This window comes from Salarias fasciatus, chromosome 23 (genome assembly GCF_902148845.1).
Source record: "Salarias fasciatus chromosome 23, fSalaFa1.1, whole genome shotgun sequence".
NCBI lineage: Eukaryota > Metazoa > Chordata > Actinopteri > Blenniiformes > Blenniidae > Salarias > Salarias fasciatus.
The window spans coordinates 6,931,701-6,958,783 of NC_043766.1; the positions used below are offsets into that span (position 1 = coordinate 6,931,701).

A 27,083-nucleotide genomic window follows, 5' to 3' on the forward strand; every position below is an offset into this window, starting at 1 on the left:
GCCCAATACCACCACTCCCCAGGCAACCACTACCATGCCTCAGTCTGACATAATGACTCCTGAACCCACTACAACCACTCGGCAGCCAAATACCACCACTCCCCCAGCAACTACAACAATGCATGACCCAGAAATAATGACTCATGAACCAACTACAACCACTCGGCAGCCAAATCCCACCACTTCCCAGGCAACAACAACCTCACGTGAGCCAGATACAACCATTCTGCAAGCACGTAGAACCTTGGGTATACCAGTGATTGCTGCATCTGAGGCAACAACAACTCTGTGTTTTCCAGACACAACCACTCCCCAGGCAATTACAACCGTGGGCATACCAGCGACAACCACTACTGAACCAACTACAACCATGCCTCAGCCTGATATAACGTCTCCTGAACCAACTACAACCAGTCGGCAGCCACATAGCGCCACTCCCCAGGCAACAACAACCACACGTGAGCCAGACACAACCATTCTGCAAGCAAATAGAACCTTGGGTATACCAGTGATTGCTCCATCTGAGGCACCAACAACACTGGGTTTTCCAGACACAACAACTCCCAAGGCTATTAGAACCGTGGGTATACCAGCGACAACTCCGCCTGAGGCAACTACAACCATGCCTCAGCCTGATGTAACGACTCCTGAACCAACTACAACCACTCGGCAGCCAGATATCCCCACTCCCCAGGCAACAACAACCACACATGAGCAAGATACAACCATTCTGCAAGCAAGGAGAACCTTGGGTATACCAGTGATTGCTACATCTGAGGCAACAACAACACTGGGTTTTCCAGACACAACCACTCCCCAGGCAACTACAACAACTCATGAGCCAGAAATACCGACTCCTAAACCAACTACAACCACTTTGCAGCTGACTACCACGACTTCCCTTGCTGCTACAACCACACGTGAGCCAGATACAACCATTCTGCAAGCAAGTAGAACCTTGGGTATACCAGTGATTGCTACATATGAGGCAACAACAACACTGGGTTTTCCAGACACAACCACTCCCCAGGCAATTAGAACCGTGGGTATATCAGCGACAACTACACCTGAGGCAACTGCAACCACGCCTCAGCCTGATACAATGACTCCTGAACCACCTACAACCACTCGGCAGCCAAATACCACGACTTCCCAGGCAACAACAACCTCACGTGAGCCAGATACAACCATTCCGCAGACAACTCGAACCGTGGGTGTACCAGCAATTGCTACTTCTGAGGCATCAACAACACTGGGTTTTCCAGACACAACCACTCCCCAGGCAATTAGAACCGTGGGTATACCAGCGACAACCACTCCTGAACCAACTACAACTATGCCTCAGCCTGATATAACGACTCCTGAACCAACTACAACCACTCGGCAGCCAGATATCGCCACTCCCCAGGCAACAACAACCACACGTGAGTCAGATACAACGATTCTGCAAGCATGTAGAACCTTGGGGATACCAGTGATTGTTACATCTGAGGCAACAACAACACTGGGTTTTCCAGACACAACCACTCCCCTGGCAATTAGAACCATGGGTATACCAGCGACAACTCCGCGTGAGGCAACTACAACCATGCCTCAGCCTGATATAACGACTTCTGAGCCAACTACAATCACTCAGCAGCCGACTACCACGACTCACCAGGCAACTACAACCACACGTGAGCCAGATACAACCATTCCGCAGACAACTCGAACCGTGGGTGTACCAGCAATTGCTACTTCTGAGGCAACAACAACACTGGGTTTTCCAGACACAACCACTCCCCAGGCAATTACAACCGTGGGTATACCAGCGACAACCACTCCTGAACCAACTACAACCATGCGTCAGCCTTATATTACGACTCCTGAACCAACTACAACCACTCAGCAGCCGACTACCACGACTTCCCAGGCAACTACAACCACACGTGAGCCAGATACAACTACTCTGCAAGCAAGTAGAACCGTGGGTATACCAGTGATTGCTACATCTGAGGCAACAACAACACTGGGTTTTCCAAACACAACCACTCCCCAGGCAATTAGAACCGTGAGTATACCAGCGACAACTACGCCTGAGGCAACTACAGCCAGGCCTCAGCCTGATATAACGACTCCAGAACCAACTACATCCACTCGGCAGCCAGATATCGCCACTCCCCAGGCAACAACAACGACACGTGAGCCAGATACAACCATTCCGCAGACAACTCGAACCGTGGGTGTACCAGCAATTGCTACTTCTGAGGCAACAACAACACTGGGTTTTCCAGACACAACCACTCCCCAGGCAATTAGAACCGTGGGTATACCAGCGACAACCACTCCTGAACCAACTACAACCATGCGTCAGCCTTATATTACGACTCCTGAACCAACTACAACCACTCAGCAGCCGACTACCACGACTTCCCAGGCAACTACAACCACACGTGAGCCAGATACAACTACTCTGCAAGCAAGTAGAACCGTGGGTATACCAGTGATTGCTACATCTGAGGCAACAACAACACTGGGTTTTCCAAACACAACCACTCCCCAGGCAATTAGAACCGTGGGTATACCAGCGACAACTACGCCTGAGGCAACTACAGCCAGGCCTCAGCCTGATATAACGACTCCTGAACCAACTACAACCACTCGGCAGCCAGATATCGCCACTCCCCAGGCAACAACAACGACACGTGAGCCAGATACAACCATTCTGCAAGCAAATAGAACCTTGGGCATGCCAGTGATTGCTACATCTGAGGCAACAACAACACTGGGTTTTCCAGACACAACCACTCCCCAGGCAATTAGAACCGTGGGTATACCAGCGACAACTACGCCTGAGGCAACTACAACCATGCCTCAGCCTGATGTAACGACTCCTGAACCAACTACAACCACTCGGCAGCCAACTACCACGACTTCCCAGGCAACAACAACCTCACGTGAGCCAGATACAACCATTCTGCAAGCACGTAGAACCTTGGGTATACCAGTGATTGCTACATCTGAAGCAACAACAACACTGGGTTTTCCAGACACAACCACTCCCCAGGCAACTACAACAATGCGTGAGCCAGAAATAATGACTCCTAACCCAACTACAACCACTCAAAAGCCCAATACCACCACTCCCCAGGCAACCACTACCATGCCTCAGCCTGACATAATGACTCCTGAACCCACTACAACCACTCGTCAGCCAAATACCACCACTCCCCCAGCAACTACAACAATGCATGAGCCAGAAATAATGACTCATGAACCAACTACAACCACTCGGCAGCCAAATACCACCACTTCCCAGGCAACTACAACCACACGTGAGCCAGATACAACCATTCTGCAGACAACTCGAACCGTGGGTGTACCAGTGATAGCTACTTCTGAGGCAACAACAACACTGAGTTTTCCAGATACAACCACTCCCCAGGCAACTACAACCATGCCTCAGCCTGATATAATGACTCCTGAACCAACTCCAGCCACTCGGCTGCCATATACCACCACTCCCCAGACAACTACAGCCACACGTGAGCAAGATATAATGACTCGTGAACCAACTACAACCTTGCGTGTCCCAGATATAACCACACCTGAGCAAACTATAACCTTGCGTGACAGAGATATAACGACTCCTGAACGAAGTTCAGCTATACTTGATCCAGATACAACTAAACCTGAGCAAAATGCAACCCTGCGTGAACTGGATATAACCACTCCTGAGGCATCTACAACCATACGTGAGCCAGATATAATAAATTCTGAGTCAACTATAACCTGGCATCAGCCAGATATCACCGCTCCAGAGGCCACTACAAATTTGCGTTTGCCAGATATAGTCACTCCTAAGCTATCTACAACCTTGCGTGAGCCATATATAATAAATCCTGTGAAAACTACAACAATACATGATACAGATGTTGCCACATCTGTGCAAGCTACAACCCTGAGTGAGCTGGCTATTACCACTCCGCAGGCAACTACAACCATGCATGAGGCAGATGTAACCATTTCTGAGTCAACTCCAACCCTGCATGAACTCAACATGACAACTCCATCATCTATTTATGGGCCCTTTCCTGTTTTTGATGACCCAACAACAATTTACACCCCATTATATGATGTTCTTGTAAAAACAAAAGTTCTACTTCAGAAACTATGGCATCTTTCAGCCAAGATAAACCTTAAGCTGCTCCAGCAACAGCAGCTTGTGCTTTTCCAACTGCATTTACAGCTTCTTGACAGCCAACAAAAACTGGTGCTCCAGCAGGAAGGACTACCAATTTACCACCACGACCAGCTGGAACTGTATTACCAACAGTGCTTGTTTGTAAACCGCCATCAACTGCTCATCTATCAGATTCAGCATTCTCTCTGTGGGAAACAACATCTTCTACACCTCTTCCACCAACAACAAATGGTTCTCCACCAATTACAACAGCTGCAGATTGGCTTCAACCAACACCTTCTGCTCCACTATTTCAGTGGTCTGATGCATTGCTTGAGTTATCAGTGATGATTATGTTCATGCAGCAGCTGTGATGATGTGGCCATCACCACACTGCCACATCTGCACAGTTGACATCTTTTCACTCCTTTTTAGTTTTAGTCAAAATCAACCAGTGTAGTTAGTCTCACTTTTACATTTTGATTGTTAACTTTGTTTAATGTTCTATTCCTGATTTCTTCTCTCAGCAAAATATTAAAATAACTGATAATTACTCCAACGGGATACAAATCAAGTTCAATGAATCAAGTAAATCAGTCTTTTCATATCTTATTTGATGTAATAATCAACATATTGCTGTCATTTCCTCAATCATTCAATAAAACTACATCTGCAATTTCATGTGATTTCCTTATTTTCTGTTTCTCACTTTACAAAATGTATGTCAAATGTCCTTTATTATATACAGTCACAGAAAAATACAGAAATAATTTAAGAAAAACACACAATGTCCCATTGAAGTTGCTTGATCTGATTTGTGGGTTAATGCCAGAGCATTCCAAATATAGGAAAAACTTGGCAAAGCACAAACTACAGGTTACTTAAGGTAAACCCAGTTTTCAGCATTGCATGACAGATGTTTCACTATATGACCCCTGCACTGATGAACACTACCATGTTAGAAGTCATCCCTTACTGTAATATGATTAATTCCATAAGGGATTAAGTAAGGGATTACAATTCAAGTAATTAAATTGCAGTTACTTTCCTGATGGCAGGCTGTGTTACTAAAATGTGATTTTGTTTCATGAGACTGTCATGGCGCAATGACGTATGAGTGGTGTGACGTCAGTGGTATTCAATAGACATATTTAGTGTTGAAGAGACACCGTGGAGCAGGACCATGTTAATACTAAGAAGTACTGGTATGGTATGGTGGACACTGCTATCAGTCATGGGGTCACCTGCTGTAAACAGGAAATGTTGTGTACACAGTCCAAGCTGGCTGAAACTTCACAAATTGCATCAGAGGCCATGTCTAATCACAGCCATATGACGATCACCACCATCAGCCATGGCGCCATCTGCTGGTAACAGGGAGTGTTTTGAACATGCTCTGATCTGGCTGAAATTTCGCACATTGCATCAGACTCCACATCTGATGGCAATGATAAGACAGTCACCGCCATCAGCCATGGCACCACCTGCTGGAAAGATGAAGTGGTGTGCATATGCTCCAATCTGGCTGAAAATTTACATGTTAGATTAAAGGTCACTTCTGATCACAGCCATAAAACTATCGCATCCATCAGTCATAGCCCCACCTGCTGGAAACAGGAAGTGTTGTGCTTTGATTTGGCTGAAACTTTGCACATTGCATCAGAGTCCACATCTAGTCACAATGATATGACGATCTCCTCCATCAACCAAAGTGCCACTGGCTGGAAACAGGAAGTGGTGTCTACATGTTCCCATGTGCATGCCTGTAGACATGCTAGCATGCGGACATGCATGGGTGGGCAAGGACCTGTTATTGCTGCTTGAAGCTTTAAATTACTTTATTTTTTGTATTATTTTTTCTTCAAATGAAGGAGTATACACAAAAAAATAGACTGTATCAATATGCTGGAATATGCGGAGATAAAACTTAAAATATTGTATTGGGGTATTTCTCCTCCAACAGTAGTTTCCAGAATGATCCATTCTCTCCAGTAGGAGCGGAAGATGATGTGGCTTTGATCACAATGTCTTTTTGCAAAGTCAGAACCTGATGCTAAACTGCAAAGCTGTCCAAGTCGAAAAGTGATTCGACTTTTGCGGCGACATTTCCAACATCAATAGTTGAACCAAGTGGATGAGACATGTAGATGGCTACAGGCTCGATGGAGGCAAAGTCCACAAAACGCCTCTCAAATTCTGACAAGACATCCTGAACATGCTCGTCATATGGGGCACTGATACGCTGGGTCACACTTTTACCTTGCCGTTGTAGTTCAGCTTTCATGTGCGGGAAGTTCTGAAGATTGCCACGTTGCAGCCTGCCTGACATCAGCTGTAGCTTGCACTTGAACATGTTCACAGAACTTATCATACTGATTACATTTTTAGCCTTGCCCTGCAGCTCTAAATTAAACTTGTTGAGCTCGCCGGTGAGATCAATGAGAAAAGATAAATCCACAAGCAACTGCTGGCCCTCTCACTTTGCATGGTAGTCTGCGTGTTTAGAAAGTTTCAGGAACTCCTTTATTTCAGGCAAGAGCTCCACAAATCTGGCCAAAAACTATCCCCTGCTCAACCACCTAATGTCCGTGTGAAGTAACAGGTTGGTGTGCTCAGCATCGTTTCCTCCAAGTGCGCACGGAACAGCCTTCTCTGCAGACTCCGGGCTCAAACTGAACACACAATCTTCATGCAGATATCCATCACGTCCTTCATTTGTACGATCTTCCCACACAATGCTTGCTGGTGATTGATACAATGGTAATTCAGAATATCGGGAAAAGATCCACTTCGTTTGCAATGTGCAATGAAGCCATTTGTACGTCCAATCATTGCGGGTGCCCAATCAGTTGTAATGGAAATCAGTTTGAAGAGGAGCAGCTTTGTCTCGGTGATAAATGCCATGAAAGCATTAAAAACATCCTCACCACTGGTGTGGCTTTTTATTGGCAAAATAGTCATTAGCTTTTTCCTGGTGCTCATGTCTCCAAAAACCTTCCTGATGAACACAGATACTGTATCTGTCCCACATCCACCATGTCCGTTGACTCATCAAATTGCAAAGAATAACATTCGCAAGCTTTGATATTCTTCCTCAGTAGCTCTTTCACATCCACAGCCATTACTTCACATCGCTGTGTAGCGAGCGGTACTGTGAGTCATTTGCATACTTTCAATGGCATTCACAGTTTCGGCTTTATTTTTAAAACCAGCAAAAATGGCTGTCCACGGCCCCCAGAAAGCCTTCCTTCCATGCCTCGCCATCGCTGAACGGCTTCTTGTGTTTATCGAGGACATGACTCACCCGATAAGAAGCAGCATTCGCAGCCTGATCCCCTGCAAGCTGTTTCGTGAAAGTTCCCTGCCTTCCAGTGAGCTGTTTTTTTCAATTTCTCCAGTTGTGTGGTACGTAAAGCCATTTTTGGAGGGAAATCCTTTTCGTACAATTTGGTGTGCATCGACTGGTAATGTTGCTCCACATTCCTCTTCTTTGCCAATGCCATTGTTTTAGTGCAGATCAAACACACAGGATTTGAGTTCTACAACACTAAAAGTAATCTTCCTCCCATTCAGGATGAAAATGATAGATTTTGGGTTGTTTTGCCGAAGCCCCCGCCGTACTGCAGATTGTCAGCTGAAAATAATAAATTCCCATAATGCATGAACACAGACACACACTCACGCACGCACACACACACACACACACACACACACACACACACACACACACACACACACACACACACACACACACACACACACACACACACACACATTACTTTTGTCACGCCCTGTGCCGCTGCAGCCATATGGGGGCCCTCGGAGCCCGATTTGTCCTTGGTTCTTGGCCTGCCTCACCTGTGTCTCTCTGCTCCTCATGTGCTCCTTCTTTGTTAACGCCCTAATGTGCCTCACCTCTGTCCACCCTATTTAAGTCCGGCTCCCCTGTTGTGTCTTGTCAGCTCATTGTGGGTCTGTCCGTGCTTTCCTGTTTCCTGTGCCTGCACCAGCACAACCCTGTCCTGTGATCCTGTGTCCTGGAAATAAAGGAGTTTTTGTTCCACCTGGCTGCCTGTGCGTGGGTCCTTCCACCTGCACCCGTGACAGAAGGAGCTGACCATCACTGGACCCAGCGGGCCCTAAAGCAGTGTGCCTTCCGCCTAAGCGTTCGACCAGACAGTGCGGTGCTCCACCCGTCTGTCATACCTGGGTGGTCCTGGGTCTCCAGCCTTTGACCCCAACACCTCTCAGCAACTCCGGGAGGGTCCTGGTCCCTGGCGGCAGTTCGCCCAGCCTATGCCTCACCGCCGGCCGCAACGCCTCTCATCTACTCCAGAAGGGTCCCGGTCCTCAGCAGAGTTCCTGGCCGTGCCCTCTTGCTCCTGACGGCGGTTCTCTGGCAAGCGTTTCCCTGTTTTTCTGCTCCTGGATGGCCTTTGGGGAGGAAGGAGTTTCTGGTCCCCTTTCCTATTTCTGCTGAGTGCAGTTCCAACCCCGTCCCATCCCGTCTGCTAGTTTGCAGTTCCGCTCCTGTTCCGTCCCCGTCTGAGTCTGTGTCTGGTTTCCATCCCGTCCTGTCTGCCCCCCTCCTCTGCCCGGGATGGTTGCCTCATTGTGCGCCAGGAGGCGCACATTGGGAGGAGGGCACCGTCACGCCCTGTGCCCCTGCTTTTGTCCTTGGTTCTTGCCTTGCCTCACCTGTGTCTCTCTGCTCCTCATGTGCTCCTTCCTCGTTAGTGCCCTAATGTGCCTCACCTGTGTCCACCGTCTTTAAGTCCGGCTTCCCTGGTGTGTCTTGTTGGCTCCTTGTGGGTCTGTCCATGTGTTCCTGTTTCCTGTGCCTGCACCAGCTCAACCCTGTCCTGTGATCCTGTGTCCTACAAATAAAAGAGTTATTGTTCCACCTGGCTGCCTGCGCGTGGGTCCTTCCACCTGCACATGTGGCAATTTTCTTCTTTCTTTTTTTAACTGCACAAACTTTTTTTTTTTGTCTTGTCCCCTACACCTCTATACCCTACACTTTTTGAAACAAACTGACACCCTTGAGTATCTCTATTATTGTCGTAATTTAATACAATGTTAATGTATAAAACAAAACAACAACAATAGCATTAGTCAAAGTTTTGGCTCAGAGCGTCCCTGGTTACATACCTGGCACTGTGAAACAGCCGTTGTCATCATCTTGCGACCAAAGAGAAGCTCTGATAAAATTCTGATAGTGTCAGAAATTTGGGGCAATCATCTCACAGAGATGAAGCCATCAAATGAAACATATGATTAAACTGTTCCACGTCCATATGGACTAAATTTAAAATGCTCAGCTGCCCCTCCCAGCTCTGCCGCCGTGTTCAGCTGCCCTACACCCCATGCCCCGTTGCTCGGCCGCAAGGCTGCTTGGCCACCTGTGCCCTGCTGCCCTGCTGCCCTGCTTTCTGCTTTCCGTTCCCATGAGTGGGGATTGAGGAATAACATCACCTGGGTCTGCGTCGTCAAACAAAAACAGAATGATAAATGTAGCCAAACCTTGAATCGTTATTTTGTCTCATTTTGTTTTGTCCAACAGAGCGAGATATTGCATGCGATATTTTATTATAATTTCATCACATAACCACCATTTACATTTCAGCTCTTCTCATTTTTATCACGTGATAAAGGTTCACTGACAGGGATAAGTTATCATGATTTTCATTTACAAAAACAACACTACTCAGCACAGCATATCTTATCCACGTCTATCAGGACAAATCCCCAGAATAACACAAATAACACAAAAACGTAGTACAAGAAAATGGTGAAAATTAACTTACAAGTATAATATATTATATGTTTCTTCTGGTGGGATGCTGGGGTGCATGTTGGCTCACCAGTCACTGCAGCAACCACAATTACACAAAAGTTTCTCACAACAAACTAAAAGAATGACAAAAAAAAAAAAAAGTTGGACGTGATAAATAGTTTTGTTGAACACATCACTGTTATTGAATAATTATAGTGAGACTTTTAGATGTTCCACACAAGCATTAAATCAGGAGTTTACAGCAGAGTCTTCCTGAAGGTTGGATCTGTCTCTACTGAGCTGTACATGGCTTTTAATTCTGTACAGGTCCTGGAATACTTGATGAAAAATACACACAGAAGAATCTAATTTTCTGTGTGTTTTGTAAATTCTTACAGGATGACGATTGAGACACTCCCCATCTGACTGAATGGAATGAATCACCTCATCCTTTTTATTTGTCATTTGAAATGTTCCTCACCTGAAACACTGAAGATATGCCTCTGTGATTGAAAAAAAAGCAAAAAAAAACAGGTTGACTTTCTGCGCACTTTAGACAATGAATTGTTAGCTCCCTTTATATTTCATTTTACAATTACTTCATTGTTGACGGCAGGGCCAGCTCTGGGCATAGGTGAACTAGGCGGCTGCTCCGACGCTACGTGGGAGCACCACACCGTACTTCCCCCGTCTCGGGCTCGTCATAACAAGCCCGGGCCGGCTCTGGTTGGCTGTGACGCCATGAACACTCTTCTATACAGTTATTGACATGAAGAGTTTTAATCACGTCTTTTAATATTTTAATGCTCCTCTAATTTTGGATTATCATTACTTTGATGGCTACTAAGACATACAGCCACCATCAGGTTTTCAGATGATTTGTTTCTAATTTCCTCTATTCATATATAGTGTATAGAAGAAACACTATTCAATTTTTCTTTCATTTCTTCATAGTAGTTAATTTTTATTTAATATTGATTATATACATGTTTTAGTCACTGTGAGTTTATGAATCCCCAATAGAATTTGTCAAGCAGTTTTAAAAGAAGTAATTCAAATTCTAATATTATCTTTAATATTTGCTCTCAGTTGTAAATGTGCTGATTAAGATTGGAATATGAAAGCTTACAGGACAAGGAGAGGGTTGAGGATTCTCAGAATTAATTAAATGACTAACAACTAATTAATCCATTCATTCAGCATGCAAAATCCGAGTGTTTTTTGTCATCTCTATATATGCAATAACATTTTTAGATCACAAACTAATACAGTTTTTGAAAGAGTGACACATTACTGATAGTGCTAAATATCAGTCACCTCACTGTGTGTTGTTGATGAACCTGATTGGAAAATAACACAACTGTTACCATCCGGCTCACAGTTAAGAAAGATAAGGAAATAGGAGAAATATATGTGGAAAATCATGATGTGATCATTATTTCGTCTTTGTCAAAAATAAAGTTCGCAAATCAATTTGAATGGAAAAGAGTTTGCTCGGACGTTGATATCTGTACCTGTCATCAAAGAGGATGGAACACCTTGAGTTGTTGACGTCCACACCCGTCTTAGGACACATAAAAGCTTACATCTGAGGTGTTTCTTTTCACAATAAAATGTTTCAACATCGAGTTATTGCTACTGTTATTAACCTTAAAGACACTCCCTCCTTTGTTGTGGAGATGTCTTTGTTGTCATTGTGGTTGTCAAGGCATTTATGGTGCAGTTGCTGAGTCCAAGACAAATTCCCATGATTAGGACAATAAAGTGCTTAATTCTGAATAAATTTGAAAACATTTTTGAAATCACTTTTGTTCACTAATGCTTCATGATTATGAATAAAATGTCGACCTCTTCTGTTGAAGAACTCCAGAATCCTTCAGGTTTTATGGTTTTCAAATTAGTTAGTTATTAATTTCATTTTTAATCCAAATTACAAATGAATAGCTTAACCTACGTTATAAGACTAATTACAACTGATTGCTATCATTTCTTTTTGTAGGTGGTGCCCCAGAGGTTATCGGATGTACATCAGATCCCAAATTCTTGCAAATTAATAAATTTTTTTTTTTATTATAATTAATTATTACTGAAAGCCAGATTGACTAATTTGAAATCCCAACACCATATTGCTGTTAAGTGTAATACAGCCATAATACAGCAATATTTCATTTATCAAAACGTCAACCAAACATTTCTCTTCATCGAATGAGCCAGAGGAAGAGTGTGTGAGGGAGGGAAAGAAGAGCAACCTGGTCCGACTAGTCCAGGTAAAGGCTTATTCATACACAGCATTTAAAAAAAAATCAATAATGAATAAGTAATGAATAACACCATAATTAAAAGTGTGCAATGGGTAACATATTAGTCATCATAATACTACTAAATTGTCACTATTTAAATATTTCACTGTTAGTGTTTTTAAGAGTGGTTTATTAACATAAACAATACCACTCTCTTATCCAGACTGAAGATGATCCCTGGCAGGAAGATGGCAGCACTGCTTGGCATCTGCAAAAGTCCAGCCCTATTGTCATGTTGGGAAAGTTGATCATGATCATGTTTCTTTAGTTTATTTCTTGAGCTGTATTTCTCAACCTTCTGTAGTTACAATCATTTCTCATTTCAGCCCTGGAGTTTCACACCTCAGACCCACCCACTTAAGAACCCCCTTAATGAACTTATGTAATTATAATCCTACATGTGAAATTTACAATCACAATGCTCTGTAACGTCTTTTATTGCAGTATATCTTTCTAAAACATTTCCAATTCATTGCAAGCAAGGGTTGCTTCATAATGTAAATTTATTTCAGCTCAAGTGCATCAACATGTCATGCAAAACACCTTTTTTTTTATCATTCAAGAATCCATATTTCAAATAAATGTTAACAGTTATCCAAATCTTAAAAACATAAAATTTTAGATTAAAAAAATTAAATAGAATAAAAAAATATTCTTTGTTGAAACACTACTATCTGTTTTTCAAAGAACATGGCCAACCATAAAACATTCATCAGTCCCAGAGTAGTGCTCTGGTCTCTTTCACTTTGTGTATCATTGTCCAAAGACATGATGAGGATTTCATGCTCAGTGCACGTAAACTTAAATGCCTCAATTTTCTTCTGGGTCAAAGGGCTCCTGACTCTGTTTTTAATGAATTCTATTGTTGAGAAACTTCTCTCACAGGTTACATGTGTGATGGACAGTGGTAATAGTGACCTGTTGGTCAGTTCAGTCACATGGTAGACATAAGTGAGCAGATTATGCTGAGAAAGGATGAGGTGAACACACTTTGTTCCTATTCTCTTTTTAATAGTGCGGTTTGTGTATTTACTATCTTACTTTTAATGAAAAGATACCACTGGTCACTGGTCTCCAGGGCATTTTTCATGGAGTAGGTCTACACTGTACTCTTCATCAGTGGTTGCTCAGTATATGACTTGCAAGTCAATGGTTGCACAACACTGGCCTGTGCAAATAATAATTTACTCTCCCAACACTGATCTTCTTTGTATTCAATACAATAATATGAGCTACATGATGATCAGTCCTACCTGTCCAGACTGGACTGCTGCTTGGTGCTGGATCTTTTCACTGCAGTTATGTAGTGTCTTGTCATACTATTAATTAATTCATATATTATATCATATGACACAACGCTACACAATTCACTGACTTGTTAATTAAAGTGAACCATGGTTTGCAGGTAAAGTTAAACATCTCACCCGTTTCATCATTCTCATTTGCTGATCTGACCCTGATTTGTTTTAGTGTAAAAGTTGCCAATTGCCAAAAAGTGAAAAAGTTGCCAATTTTAGCACATTTTGTTGCATCTGCTTCCAGAGACTTCCTCTTAATTCTAGCTTACTCTGCGCCAAAATTTGCTTTTTCTGCCCATCTTTCAAACAGCGCAGATTAAGTGCGGAGGTGCTGCCAGTGGAGGGAGGTGGCCCAGGGACAACCTAGCCCCATGTCTAAACGCCGGTACAAAAACAAAAAAGGGAACACCGGCCCTAGCAGCCCAAGCATCAGGCCAGCCCACCTGGAATTGTCCTGGTCCTCCCAATTAACCTGTCTGGGCCTGGCTACAATTCAGTTGTATTTGGCCTGTTACTGTTTGAGTCCTGGTATTACTTGTACTGTCATGCCTTTTAGAATAAGTAAACATTTAGTAAAGGCCTCAAGTCAAAGAATGTGTTGGTATCCCTTCATAAATATTTCTAACATGCCTAACATGTCTAACATGTTTGCTTCAATGCCAGCAACTGTGCCCTGCCCCCTAAGGAGTGGGCCAGTCACCGACCTTTATTTTTTAGAGTAACTTGCAATGTTCTGCTTGAAGGACCTGAAATTGTAATTCCGAGTGGGACAAGTTTTGGTGACACAAAACTTGGTTAGATCTTTGTCTGAAAGGAACTATACGCTGATGTTGTGGTGCATTCTGTTATTAATTTTATTACCTTAGCAAGGCATTCTGTCACATTTGTTTTACAGAAAGCAGCAAAGTTTATTTCGAAGTGCAACAAAGTTTAGTACAAAAAGCAATAAACAATTTTGTTACAAAACACTGCAAATGGTTACAAAATGCAACATCATCACAATGTTACATAATACACAATTATTACATAATATGGTACAACATCACCTGACAATACAAAGATTTAGAATGGTGATGTTCGTGGCTATCTTATCTTATATCAGCAGGTATGGTAAAACATTTTTTCTTCTGTTTATCTGTCCTTTTCTATTTTATCACAACAAACTTAACCTTTTAATTCAGAAAAACACTGCTCAATGCTTATTCTTGAAGTGTAATGTGGACAAATCAGGAAAATGACTCGTCAAGAAAAACAGAAAAAACAAATAAAATATACTAAGGGTACAACCCTAAAATTAAAGCTTGTGAAAGCTTACAATATGGACATTATTGTGGCCGCCCTGGTCTCACTCCGGCGGACCAAGGACAGGAGACACAGCGGTGAACATGATGCTGCGACACCTCGCAGCGCCCGGCCCCCACCGAACCCTGGGCCGCGTGCAGGACCCGGGAGACACACCGACACTATTTGCCACGGGCCGCAAAGATGTCTCGACGCTGCCCCTGTTCGTTGACAGCTTCGACGGTCCCAGCGGAGAGGCTGCACGGCGGCAGCGGCGAGACCTCTGACGTGGGGCGGCCACCAGGGGGGGTGGCCTCGGCGAGGCGCTGTCTCTCGTCGGCGGACGTAGTTGGAGACAGCTTTTTGAAGGGGGCGGGCCCTGCTCCCACTCCGTGGTTGGTGCCCGCTCTTCAAGAGCGGAGTCGGCCTCTCGCTCAGCGGACGTAGCTGACGACGGCTTCGTGGAGTGGGCGGAGTCGTCAGTCTGCTTTCTTTTGCAGCGTCTCTTTCGGCTCGGCCGACGCTTGTAATGCTGGGTCCCCAGGATGACGCTTCTCTCTGCGGTGTCGATGCAACAGGACCAGTGCAGCTCCTCGGCCTGACCGCAGCTCTCCACCAGCGTGTACTGGCCCTGGCGGGGGCCGGTGGTCGGCTTCCTCATAGTGCCACCCTGCTTCTCGATCGCCAGAGCTCGCCTTCTCGGAGTCGGCGCTGGACAGTTTCTCGCGATGTGGCCTTGTTCACCACAACGATAGCAGCCGTCACTTTCACGGCACCCCCGGCGAGTTGTTTGGGGCGATGTGGAGCGCTGTGCCTGGCGGACTGCTTCGGTGTCTTCCTCGGCGGTGTCAGCCAGTCGAACCCAGGGCGGTGATGTGGCGCCGCCCCGCGGCGCAGAGAGGATCGTCCCAGCTCGCTCTGCTTCCCGGAGGGCCTCCTCCAGGGTCTGCGGAGTGGCGAGTTGCACATGTTGCCGCAACCGCTCGGGTGTGAGTCCCTGCAGGAATGCGTGGAGGGCCAGTTCCCCCCGCACGTTCACGGGAAAGGCGGGGTAATCCCGCCGCGCGAACAGCTGCACATCAGCGGCGAAGGAATCCAGGTTCTCTCCCTCTCGGCGGCAGCGGTTATTCAGTTTCTCTCTCTCAGCGGCCTCTATTGTGTGCCGCCCGAAGCGTCGCTCGAGTGCGGTGATTAATGTGGGCAGCACCCGCTCTTCTCCAGGCACCAAGTCGAGGAGGACCCGCTGTGCCTCACCCTCCAGAGCCAGGGCGAGGTGCGCAGTGGTGTCTTGGTCACTCCAGCCGTTGTGCGCTGCAGCAACCCGCGTCTGCTTCATGTAGACTTCCAGCGGGCTGGTGCCGTCATATTTGGGCAGCTTTACAGGCGTTTTCCCGCTCACGGCTGCCGGAGCCCCAGCTTCAGCGGCACCATCCCTCATGACGGCGGCCAGGGCGTCGTCTTCTTCGTCGTTCGGAGTCGGCCGCCCCCCGGCAGCCCGGCGGGTCTTCAGTGTGGCGGAGCTGTCAGCGCTAGCGGGAGCAAACTCTCCGCGAGCCGGCTCTTTAGCTCTCCGGAGCAGGCCCAGGAGAAGGTCCAGGCCCTTCGCAACCGCTAGCAGTAGCTCTTTGTAATCTTCTTTCCTCTGGAGTCGCGGGTACACCATCCCACTTCTGACACCAATGTGGCATTCGAGCAGCGACTTGCAGGTAAGAAGACGAGGCGAGGTGTACTCTATTGCTCAACCGAAGCTTTATTGTTAAAACAACCAAGCAAGGGAACATGAAACACCAACACCGAAACAAACTAATGACGGCCCGTAGGCCCTAGGTCACCCCCCAAGTAACCCCCTAGACCCACGGTCCGACACGTGTAAAATAAAAGGACACAGACAGCACACAACAATAATGCAAAACACAACCATAATAAAAGGAAACGCAAATCAACCACAGAACCCCCACATATGGCCCCAAAAGTCCCGAACGGGGAGCTCCCATCATGCACCGGGGCCTCTCCAGAACAGGAGTTCTGGGGCAGTGGCTCTCTAGCGCCCCTAGCGACCCCCGCGGTCGCTACATTATTTAAAAAATTTACCTATGCCAAAGCCAACGGCCTTGGGTCAGGAGGTCATGTTGTGGGAAGGGTTTGTTTGTCAGAGCGGACAACATAATGTGGACAGTTATTTTCATATAAATGTATTTACCACAGTCCATGTAAAACCACAGACTATTGTTAACACATTTATTGTCATAAGGTGACGCCCATTAATATTGTAAGATTGTTAGGGTGTAGCCAAATGATAGTTCTTGTGAAAAAAGAGAACAAAAGAGGGAGTGTCTTTTAGGTTAATAACAGCATGAAAAACTTAATGTGTACCATTTAATTCAACTGTGAAAAGAACCACCCCAAATCAATGCTTTTATGTGTTCTGAGAAAAGAGTGGATGTCAACAACTCAAGGTAATCCTTACTCTTTGATGGCATGTACAGATGTCAAATTGTGAGCAAACTGTTTTCCATCTAACTTGCTCACTGTCACTCATCTTCTTGACGCATCTATTCGCAGGGTGATGCGGCCAGTCCCAGTTACTTATGGCCGTGGGCAGGATACACCTGGGGCAGTTCGTCAGTCCATCGCAGAGCCAAAACAAAGACAAACAGCCACACACACTCACACTTAGGGGCAATTTAGAGTAACAAAAATAAACATTTTTGACTATGTAAGGTACAACATGCAAACTCCACACAAAGTCTCAGGTGGGTATTCAAATCCACGACGTCCTTGGACCTAGTTGCATTCAGAAGGTCATTCTTTCATTCATTCATTCATTCATTCAAAGGAGCATTTGAAGATTAAAAACGTGATAAATTACCTCATTTCAATACCTGTATTCAAGAGTGTACATGGCATTACAGCTGACAAACAATGATGTAATTGTAAAATGAAATCTAAAGAGAGGTTAACAATTCATTGTTTAAAGTGCACACAACATCAACCAACTATTTTTTATCACAGGTATGCCTTCAGTGTTTCAGGTGAGGAACATTTCAAATGACAAATATAAAGGGTGAGGCGATTCATTCCATTCAATCAGATGGGGAGTGTCTCAATGGTCATACTGTGAGAATGTACAAAACACCCACTAATTGACATTCATTAAATGTGATCACCACATGAGCACCAGTAGAGTATAAAAAGCCAAGTCAAGCTCAGTAGAGACAGATCCAGCCTTCAGGAAGACTCTGCTGTAAACTCCTGATCATCATGATGAAGCTATTCCTCTCTCTGACTCTCGTCTGGGCATTCTTCAGCACAGGTAGCCAAACTTAATTTTTATAATTCAGTTATTGCAGGTAAAAGACAGGCTCTTTCACTACTGTTATTAGAGAGGATAGAATTCAGCAACATTAAAAGAAAGATAAACTAAATGCTTATTACAACTTGTACTGGGATCTAAACAGTTATTATCTGCAAATAATTTTTGAAAACTGACAGATTAAAAGAAAAAAAATACTGAACAATAATTTGTTACTAATCTCCAATACAAGAAAAAATAAAATAAAATCCTGACAACTAGGTAAATACAGATGTAAAACCAGGGGGAAAAAAACCCTAATTGTTAAATATCAGTCTTGTTATGATAAAAGCTTTCGACATAAAGGATCTTCAGTGATTTCACTGATTTCACATTTCTTCAAAATTAATGCTTTTTTAATGTTTGTTCCCTTTACAGCTGGAGCAGTCCGTTGTCATGTATGCACTGATGTCAATGATCTGGACTGTGCATTTGGACAGACAATTGAATGTGGACAAGGCGAAATCTGTTTCAATGCATTCATCAGAGGTATTCTTTTCTTCTTGTCATCTTTTCATTTTCACTGAACTACATGTATTAAAAAAAAGTGTGTGTTCCATGAAATTCACTCTACTGTGTTTTGCCAACAGAAACAAATGGAACACAGAGAATCTACAGGGACTGTGCAACTCCCACTGTTTGCCCAACCACAGGCCCACAGACGATTGCTGCCAACGTAGATGGGTTATACACAGTTGCAATTGCTGATTGCTGTGACGTGGATGATTGCAACTTGAATACTCTTACTTGTAAGTATATTTTGATCAGAGGGATTGTGAAGAAAAAAACAAAAACAAATATTCTGAAATACCTTCAAAGTGAAAAGGTTGAAATATTCACTCAGTGTTTTCATGTGTTTTGTTTCAGTCCCTGATGCTCCAGAAAATAATGGAATACAGTGTGGCTCAGTGAACTGTAAAGGAGAGGAGGACACCTGCTTTCAGTCGGAAAGTCAGTATTTATATTGTACTTTCTTTTTATATATCTCTCAGTCTGTTTTGCGTTCTCACAGTACGCCAGCCTGTTGACATTATACTTGAATATCCTTTTCTTCATTGACTGCAAAGTTGGGTTAATTTTGAATCCAGATATAAATAACATAAAAACTAAATTCTTTAAGATGATACGATCTCCATCCCGTAATTCAGTCATACAAATACTGATGAGATGAGCCTTGTAGACATAAAAAGGGAAACCATTTTGTCAGTATTTCTAATATTGCCAAAGTAAAAATTAATCATGTTTCATGAGTGTCAGGACTTAAAATCATTGCAGGGCTTTGCTAAAAATACTATCAGTCATGCAGTGTTTAACAGGAGACAGAGTGATATACATTTCAAGGTAATCATGAAGCAGTGAGACACTTTTTATCATTCCACATAAAGTGACAATAATGAATCTGTAAGTAACAGTTACATGATTTTGGGAATCAGCAAGTAAGATTTTAAATTTCAGAAATGTAATAATTATGGTAATGGACTACACTTATAGAACACACTGTCAGTCAAGTTCACACAGGGGGTTTGGAACCAACACCACAATTGTGAGACAACCACTTTTCCACTCTAGCTACAGCTGCCCCAACAACATTAGCAGTTTACAAAACAGTTATTGCTATTGAGCAGGATTACTATCGCAACAACACATCATCAGTAGGGTAAAACTAACCTGTCTAACAATGGTCTGACTTACTGCTATATCATGACGACATCAAAAAATCATTTGAAATTAAAATGTAACCTTTTCATCCACAGTATTGAAGGATCGTGAAAGGATCACTGTTGCTGGCTGTGGAACCTCAAATGTGTGTGACATTGCTAATGACATCAGAATTGTGCCGTTCCTGGAAGAAGTGGGGACAGTTCTGTTCACACCATCCTGTTTCCTTTTTACCACAACAACTACACCTGCCCCAACCACAACCACAACAACAACCACAACCACTCCTGAGCCGACTACAACCACTCCTGAGCCGACTACAACCACTCCTGAGCCGACTACAACCACTCCTGAGCCGACTACAACCACTCCTGAGCCAACCACAACCACTCCTGAGCCGACTACAACTACTCCTGAGCCGACTACAACAACTCCTGAGCCGACTACAACCACTCCTGAGCCAACTACAACCACTCCTGAGCCGACTACAACCACTCCTGAGCCGACTACAACCACTCCTGAGCCTACAACAACCACGTCTGAGCCGACTACAACCACTCCTGAGCCGACTACAACCACTCCTGAGCCGACAACAACCACGTCTGAGCCAGCTACAACTGCAATTCCTCATGCACCTCCGACCGTTGATGCTGAATCAACAACCGCTCAACCCGTGTCACGTGAAGTGTTAGCTCAAATAAAAGCTTTGCTGCAAGAGACACGGCTACTGTCACTCCAGCTAAAAAATCAGCTGGTCCAGCAACAGCAACTGGTGATTTTCCAACTGTATCTCCAGTTGCTTGACTACCACCATCAGCTGGTGCTTCAACAGGAAGAACTACCAATTTACCACCACCAGCAATTGCCACTGTACTACCAGCAATGTCTGCTTGTAAACTACCACCAGATGGTGCTCCATCAAATCAATCTTTCTCTCAGTGGGCAACAGCACCTTCTGCAGCTCTTCCGCCCACAACAACTGGCTCTCTACCAACTGCAACAGCTGCTGAATGACCACCACCAACACTTTCTGCCCGACTACTACAATTATGTGGCACCTGACATTGGTTCCGGTGCTGATGCCAGCTTTGATGAATCATTGATTAATGATGAATAAGGCCATACAGCAGCTGGGATGATGTCTCCATCACCATGCTGACACTTCTGCAAAGTATATGCCTTTTCACTGTTTTTAGAGTTTTAGACAAATTTAACTCATGTAATCAGGCTCACTTTTACATTATAATTGTTAACTTATTTTACTATCTGATTTCTTCTCTCAACAAAATATTTAAGTAAATGCTAATTACTTCAACGGGATACAAATCAAGTTCACTGAATCTAGCCAATCTGACTTTTCATATTGTTTTGATCTAATAACCTACTTGCTGTTGTCATTTCCTCACTCAATCAATAAAGCTACATCTGCAATTTGATATGACATCACCTTCTGTTTCTCACTTTCACAAAGGTATTTTAAGTATTTTGTGCATAAAAGCACAATGGATTAAAAGAGGCAACAAATAGAGTATTTCAAAAACAGTGAAACTTTGCAATGCAGAAAACAATTGTGACTAAACTCATAACCAAAACAAGATTTGCTGCCTCACAAATTATTGGTCCGATTTCCCTTAAGACATTCATGGTGATGTGCACTGTGTATAGTAGACAACATACCGCTTCAAGTGGCAGCTTAACCAAGAATTAATAACCATTGAATTGAAACCATCCAGGGATTTAAAAACAAATAAAATAATATTTTGTGTGTGTGTGAGTGTGTGTGTGTGTGTGTGTGTGTGTGTGTGTGTGTTTTTGTGTGTGTGTGTGTGTGTGTGTGTGTGTGTGTGTGTGTGTGTGTGTGTGTGTGTGTGTGTGTGTGTGTGTGTGTGTGTCTGTGTGTGTGTTCTTGATTTAGAAGCGTCAATAGCCTACGTCTCAACAAGACCTCAGCCCTCATTCTCCTGATATTCCTTAAAAATACATCCAGCTGATTTGTGTAACTTGTCTAATAATACAGAAATGTGGTAAAACCCTGGTGTTTTTTCACAGCTCAACAATGCCACCTACTCCACAATTGTCAACCATGTCACACATGGGAGAGCGGACTGTTTAATAACGGACCATGAAAATTCGAAGGTCGCATTTTTCAATGTGCCAGAGTGTGTATCATTTGAATACATGTTTTTGATCAAAGACAAATTAACAAAAGAATGACACCCACCTATCTGCCCACATCCATCCATTGCCTTTACATTACAAAGATATAGAAATGAGTACCTGAATACTCTAAATTATTACAAGGGGACATCCGTTTAAAGCCTTAGTTAAAAAAAAAAAAAAAAAAAAGGTGTTGAATGTGATGTTTCAAACATGGACATTCTCACTCTGGATTTTATATTGATGGTGAGAATGTATTAAATTTTGAGAAAAATTAAAATGCTAACAGTTAATACAAATTTTATCAAAATGTTTAGTCCATCATACATGCAAACACAACAATTATTAAAAGACAGGAGGCTATTTATTGTTGTCAGCTGACGTACAATTAAATGTAAAGATTTTCAGGGTGCAGTTAAATAACAGGTCTTGTAACAAAAGAGATTGGGAGTGTCTTTCACAATAATAAAGACAAGAAAAAAAGTTTTGTAATAGTTTCTGTTATGTACGTAAATGTGAAAAAAAAAAAACACACGTAACTGGACCTGAAAATCTAGTGGCTATATCTCATTGTCCCCATCAATGTAACAGTTATTCAGAGAGCATTTTCATATTCCCAGACATAATGAACACTTGTAATTTCAGGAAATGTATAGGTATATATATCCATGGAAAAAAGTTACCACAGGGATAACTGGCTTGTGGCGGCCCAGCATTCATAGTGAGGCTGCTTTCTGGATTCTTCTATGTCGGCTCTTCCTATCATTGTGAAGCAGAATTCACCAAGCATTGGATTGTTCACCCACTAATAGGGAACGTGAGCTGGGATTAGACTGCTGTGAGACAGGTTAGTTCTACTTCGTAAGTGCTTAGCTTACGGGCTTCGCTAGTGGCACTCCCCTTGGCGCAGCCAATCAACTGAGACAACAAAAGCTTGACACACTAATCCCTGATGGCGCAGCTCCACGCCCTGCCGAGGGTATACCCTGAGCTGGAGGCAGCCATTCTCCCTTCTTCTTCCTCAGCATCACATGAGACATTAATGGTGCGTTCACACCAGACGCGTTGCAAGCGTCACGGGCATTGCCTTTACATTCAAAGTCTATGGTGGACGAGCTTCCACGGAGTTAACGTGCGTCAGGTGCTTTTCGAGCTTCGCTTTTTGAGCGTTGGCGACACGCGTCACCTGCGTCACGCATTACAGGCGTCAACACCTGAAGTTGGGAAAATTGAACTTTGGAAGCATCAATGCGGAGCGTCATCCAATCACAGATGAGCACTCTGGGGAAGACGTCCCTTCTTGTGACCTGCTGATGCGGGCCAGAAGGTCATCAAACTGGGCCCGGGAGAGGCGGAAGTACCGCTGAAAGCGAACCTCATCCTCACGCAGCTCCTGGAGCAAATTGTAAAATTCGCCAAATTACGAACGCCGCTGTTTTCTGGCTTTCTTTATTAAATAAATCTAAGCCAGTGTCTCAATGGGATCCGCCATTGTCAACATGAAGACAGGACACAGAAGCTCCTGCCACTCCCGCCAATGAGCTGCTGCATGTAGCGAGCGTTGCAAGCGTCGTGTGTAGATGAACACGCATCAAATTCCACACTTTACACGCGTCAACTTTGAGGCGTCAGTGACGCCCGTGACGCTTGCAACGCGTCCGGTGTGAACGCACCATAAGAAGCCACAAGTTTTCTTCGGATCAAGATTCATCGGATCAAGATGGATGGACCGTCCCATGACCAGTTGACATCGGGTGTTGGGCCTATCACGCTGCTCATCGAGCGAGCTCACCATGAGTGCTGTTTCTTCTGCCCTGGCTGGCAGCATCACCTCCAGCAGCCTTTCTGCCCTGCCCAGCCAAGCCTTGCTCTGCCGCTTGAGGTAACCCAGCGGCGAGCGGCCTTCATGGGCGCTGTCTCACCGGCTCCCGCGCATGCAGCAGCAGCGGCGTCTCCGCGTCTAAGGAGCCCACGCAACGCGACGGCACCTTCTCCACCTTCTCCAGACCGTCGTGAGACAAGTTAGTTTCCCCTACTCATGAAGTGTTGTTGCGGGCACCAGCTATTGAGTGTCCCGGTCCCAGCATCATCACCGAGGTTCAGCGGCCCGAGAAACTTCGGGATCACGCCACCTCCACCAGGTTTGTCCCCGACAAAGCGCTGGTCCGCAGCCCCGAAGCGGCCGCCCATGCTCTTTCAGGGGATGCCCCCTCTTCGCCGCGCTGCGGCCGTGAAAGCGGGTCACAGCAGCGAGCCAAGGCCGCTGGCTCACCTGCCGTGCGCTACGCGCAGCGTCCCGGCCCTGGCATTATCACCGAGGTCAGCGGCCCAAGAAACTTTTGGATCATGCCACCTCCGCCGGTTTTGTCTCCAACAAAGTGCTGGTCCACGACCCCGAAGTGGCCATCCACGCTCCTTCATGGGACGCCCCCTCATCACCGTGCTGCAGCCGTGGAAGCGGGTCACAGCAGCGAGCTGAGGCCGCTGGCTCACCCACCGTGCGCTACGCGCAAAAGGAGCGCCATCGAGATCCCGCCGATACCTCGCAAATGCTCGAAACTGTTTTTTCCACTGGCTTCCGCCTGTGTCAGCACAACGAAGTGTCAGAGCGCTGGAGCTATCCGGCCCGGGTCCCAGCCGATGAGCGCCCCGGTCCCGGCATCATTCATAAACGCGACAAGCTGCGTTCTCCGGAAGCTTCCACCTGTATTAGCACAGCAAAGCGTCAGAGCGGCAGAGCTGTGCCAGCCTGGGTTCCCGCTGATGAGCGTCCTGGCCCCGGCATCATCACCGAGGTCAGCAGCGAGAGAACTTCGGGATCACGCCACCTCCACCGGGTTTGTCCCCATCAAAGCGCTGGTTCGCGGTCCCGAAGCGGCCACCCGCGCTCTTTCATGGGACGCCCCCTCCACAGCCCTTTCGCCGCGGGCCCCCCATCTCCTGAGGCCAGGAGAACAGGCGGGCCATCCCCTCAGGCCGTGGTGCAGCCGCTCACGCTCCACTTCGGACGTGGCGTGCTATGTTGAGACAGCTTTCTCCCTGGTTGTCCAGGGACGCTGAGAACCGGCTTTACCCTGCAGTTCACCTGTCGCCCGCCTCTCTTCAATGGGATTCTTCATATGCGGCTCGCATGCGCTGTGGGGTGGCTGCTCCTGAAGCAGAAGTGTCCTCGCTCCTCCACCAGGGCGTGGTTACGGAACTGAGCGTGGAGGGGGCACACTGAGGCTTTTATTCCCCCAACTTCTTGGTTTCCAAGAAGAGCGGAGGCATGAGACCCATCCTGGACCTGCGGGTCCTCAACACTCACATAGCCACCAGGAGGTTCCGCATGCTGACGGTCAACATTTAGGTAAACATTTAGGAAAGGCTTCAAGTCATAGAATGTGTTGGTGTCCCTTCATAAATATTTCTAACATGCCTAACATGTCTAACATGTTTGCTTCAATGCCAGCTAATGTGCCCCACCCCCTAAGGAGTGGGCCAGTCACCGGCCTTGAATTTTAGAGTAACTTGCAATGTTCTGCTCGAAGGACCTGAAATTGTAATTCAGAGTGGGACTAGTTTTGGTGACACAAAACTTGGTCAGATCTTGTCTGAAAGGAACTACACGCTGATGTTGTGGTGCATTCTGTTATTAATTTTATTACCTTAGCAAGGCATTCTGTCACATTTGTTTTACAGAATGCAGCAAAGTTTATTTCGAAGTGCAACAAAGTTTAGTACAAAAAGCAATAAACAATTTTATTACAAAACACTGCAAATGGTTACAAAATGCGACATCATCACAATGTTACATAACACACAATTATTACATAATATGGCATAACATCACCGGACTATACACAGATTTAGAATGGTGATGTTCGTGTCTATCTTATCTTATATCAGCAGGTATGGTAAAACATTTTTCTCTTCTGTTTATTTGTCCTTTTCTATTTTATCACAACAAACTTAACCTTTTAATTCAGAAAAACACTGCTCAATGCTTATTCTTGAAGTGTGATGTGGACAAATCAGGAAGATGTGGACAAATCAGGAAAATGACTCATCAAGAAAAACAGAAAAAACAATATATACTAATCCATGTAAAACCACAGACTATTGTTAACACATTTATTGTTGTCAGGTGACGTCCATTGATATTGTAAGATTGTTAGGGTGTAGCCAAATGATAGTTCTTGTGAAAAAAGAGAACAAAAGAGGGAGTGTCTTTTAGGTTAATAACAGCATGAAAAACTTAATGTGTACCATTTAATTCAACTGTGAAAAGAACCACCCCAAATCAATGCTTTTATGTGTTCTGAGAAAAGAGTGGATGTCAACAACTCAAGGTAATCCTTACTCTTTGATGGCATGTACAGATGTCAAATTCTGAGCAAACTGTTTTCCATCTAACTCGCTCACTGTCACTCATCTTCTTGATGCATCTATTTGCAGGGTGATGCGGCCAGTCCCAGTTACTTATGGCCGTGGGCAGGATACACCTGGGGCAGTTCGTCAGTCCATCGCAGAGCCAAAACAAAGAGAAACAGCCACACACACTCACACTTAGGGGCAATTTAGAGTAACAAAAATAAACATTTTTGACCATGTAAGGTACAACATGCAAACTCCACACAAAGTCTCAGGTGGGTATTCAAATCCACGACGTCCTTGGACCTAGTTGCATTCAGAAGGTCATTCTTTCATTCATTCATTCATTCAAAGGAGCATTTCAACATTAAAAACGTGATAAATTACCTCATTTCAATGCCTGTATTCAAGAGTGTACATGACATCACAGCTGACAAACAATGATGTAATTGTAAAATGAAATCTAAAGAGAGGTTAACAATTCATTGTTTAAAGTGCACACAACATCAACCAACTATTTTTTATCACAGGTATGCCTTCAGTGTTTCAGGTGAGGAACATTTCAAATGACAAATATAAAGGGTGAGGCGATTCATTCCCTTCAATCAGATGGGGAGTGTCTCAATGGTCATACTGTAAGAATGTACAAAACACCCACTAATTGACATTCATTAAATGTGATCACCACATGAGCACCAGTAGAGTATAAAAAGCCAAGTCAAGCTCAGTAGAGACAGATCCAGCC

The 27,083-nt window shown here is 44.7% G+C and overlaps 1 protein-coding gene across 1 annotated transcript; it reads left to right on the forward strand.

The window, feature by feature from the left end:
* The first annotated feature begins 18,050 nt into the window (after positions 1-18,050).
* Positions 18,051-20,945, forward strand: LOC115381996 (mucin-5AC-like). The gene is made up of 5 exons (XM_030083640.1): positions 18,051-18,130; positions 18,548-18,658; positions 18,760-18,918; positions 19,037-19,120; positions 19,924-20,945. Exons 1-5 carry the CDS (start codon positions 18,079-18,081, stop codon positions 20,943-20,945), a joined length of 1,428 nt encoding a protein of 475 aa, XP_029939500.1. The 5' UTR covers positions 18,051-18,078.
* Positions 20,946-27,083: the final 6,138 nt, after the last annotated feature.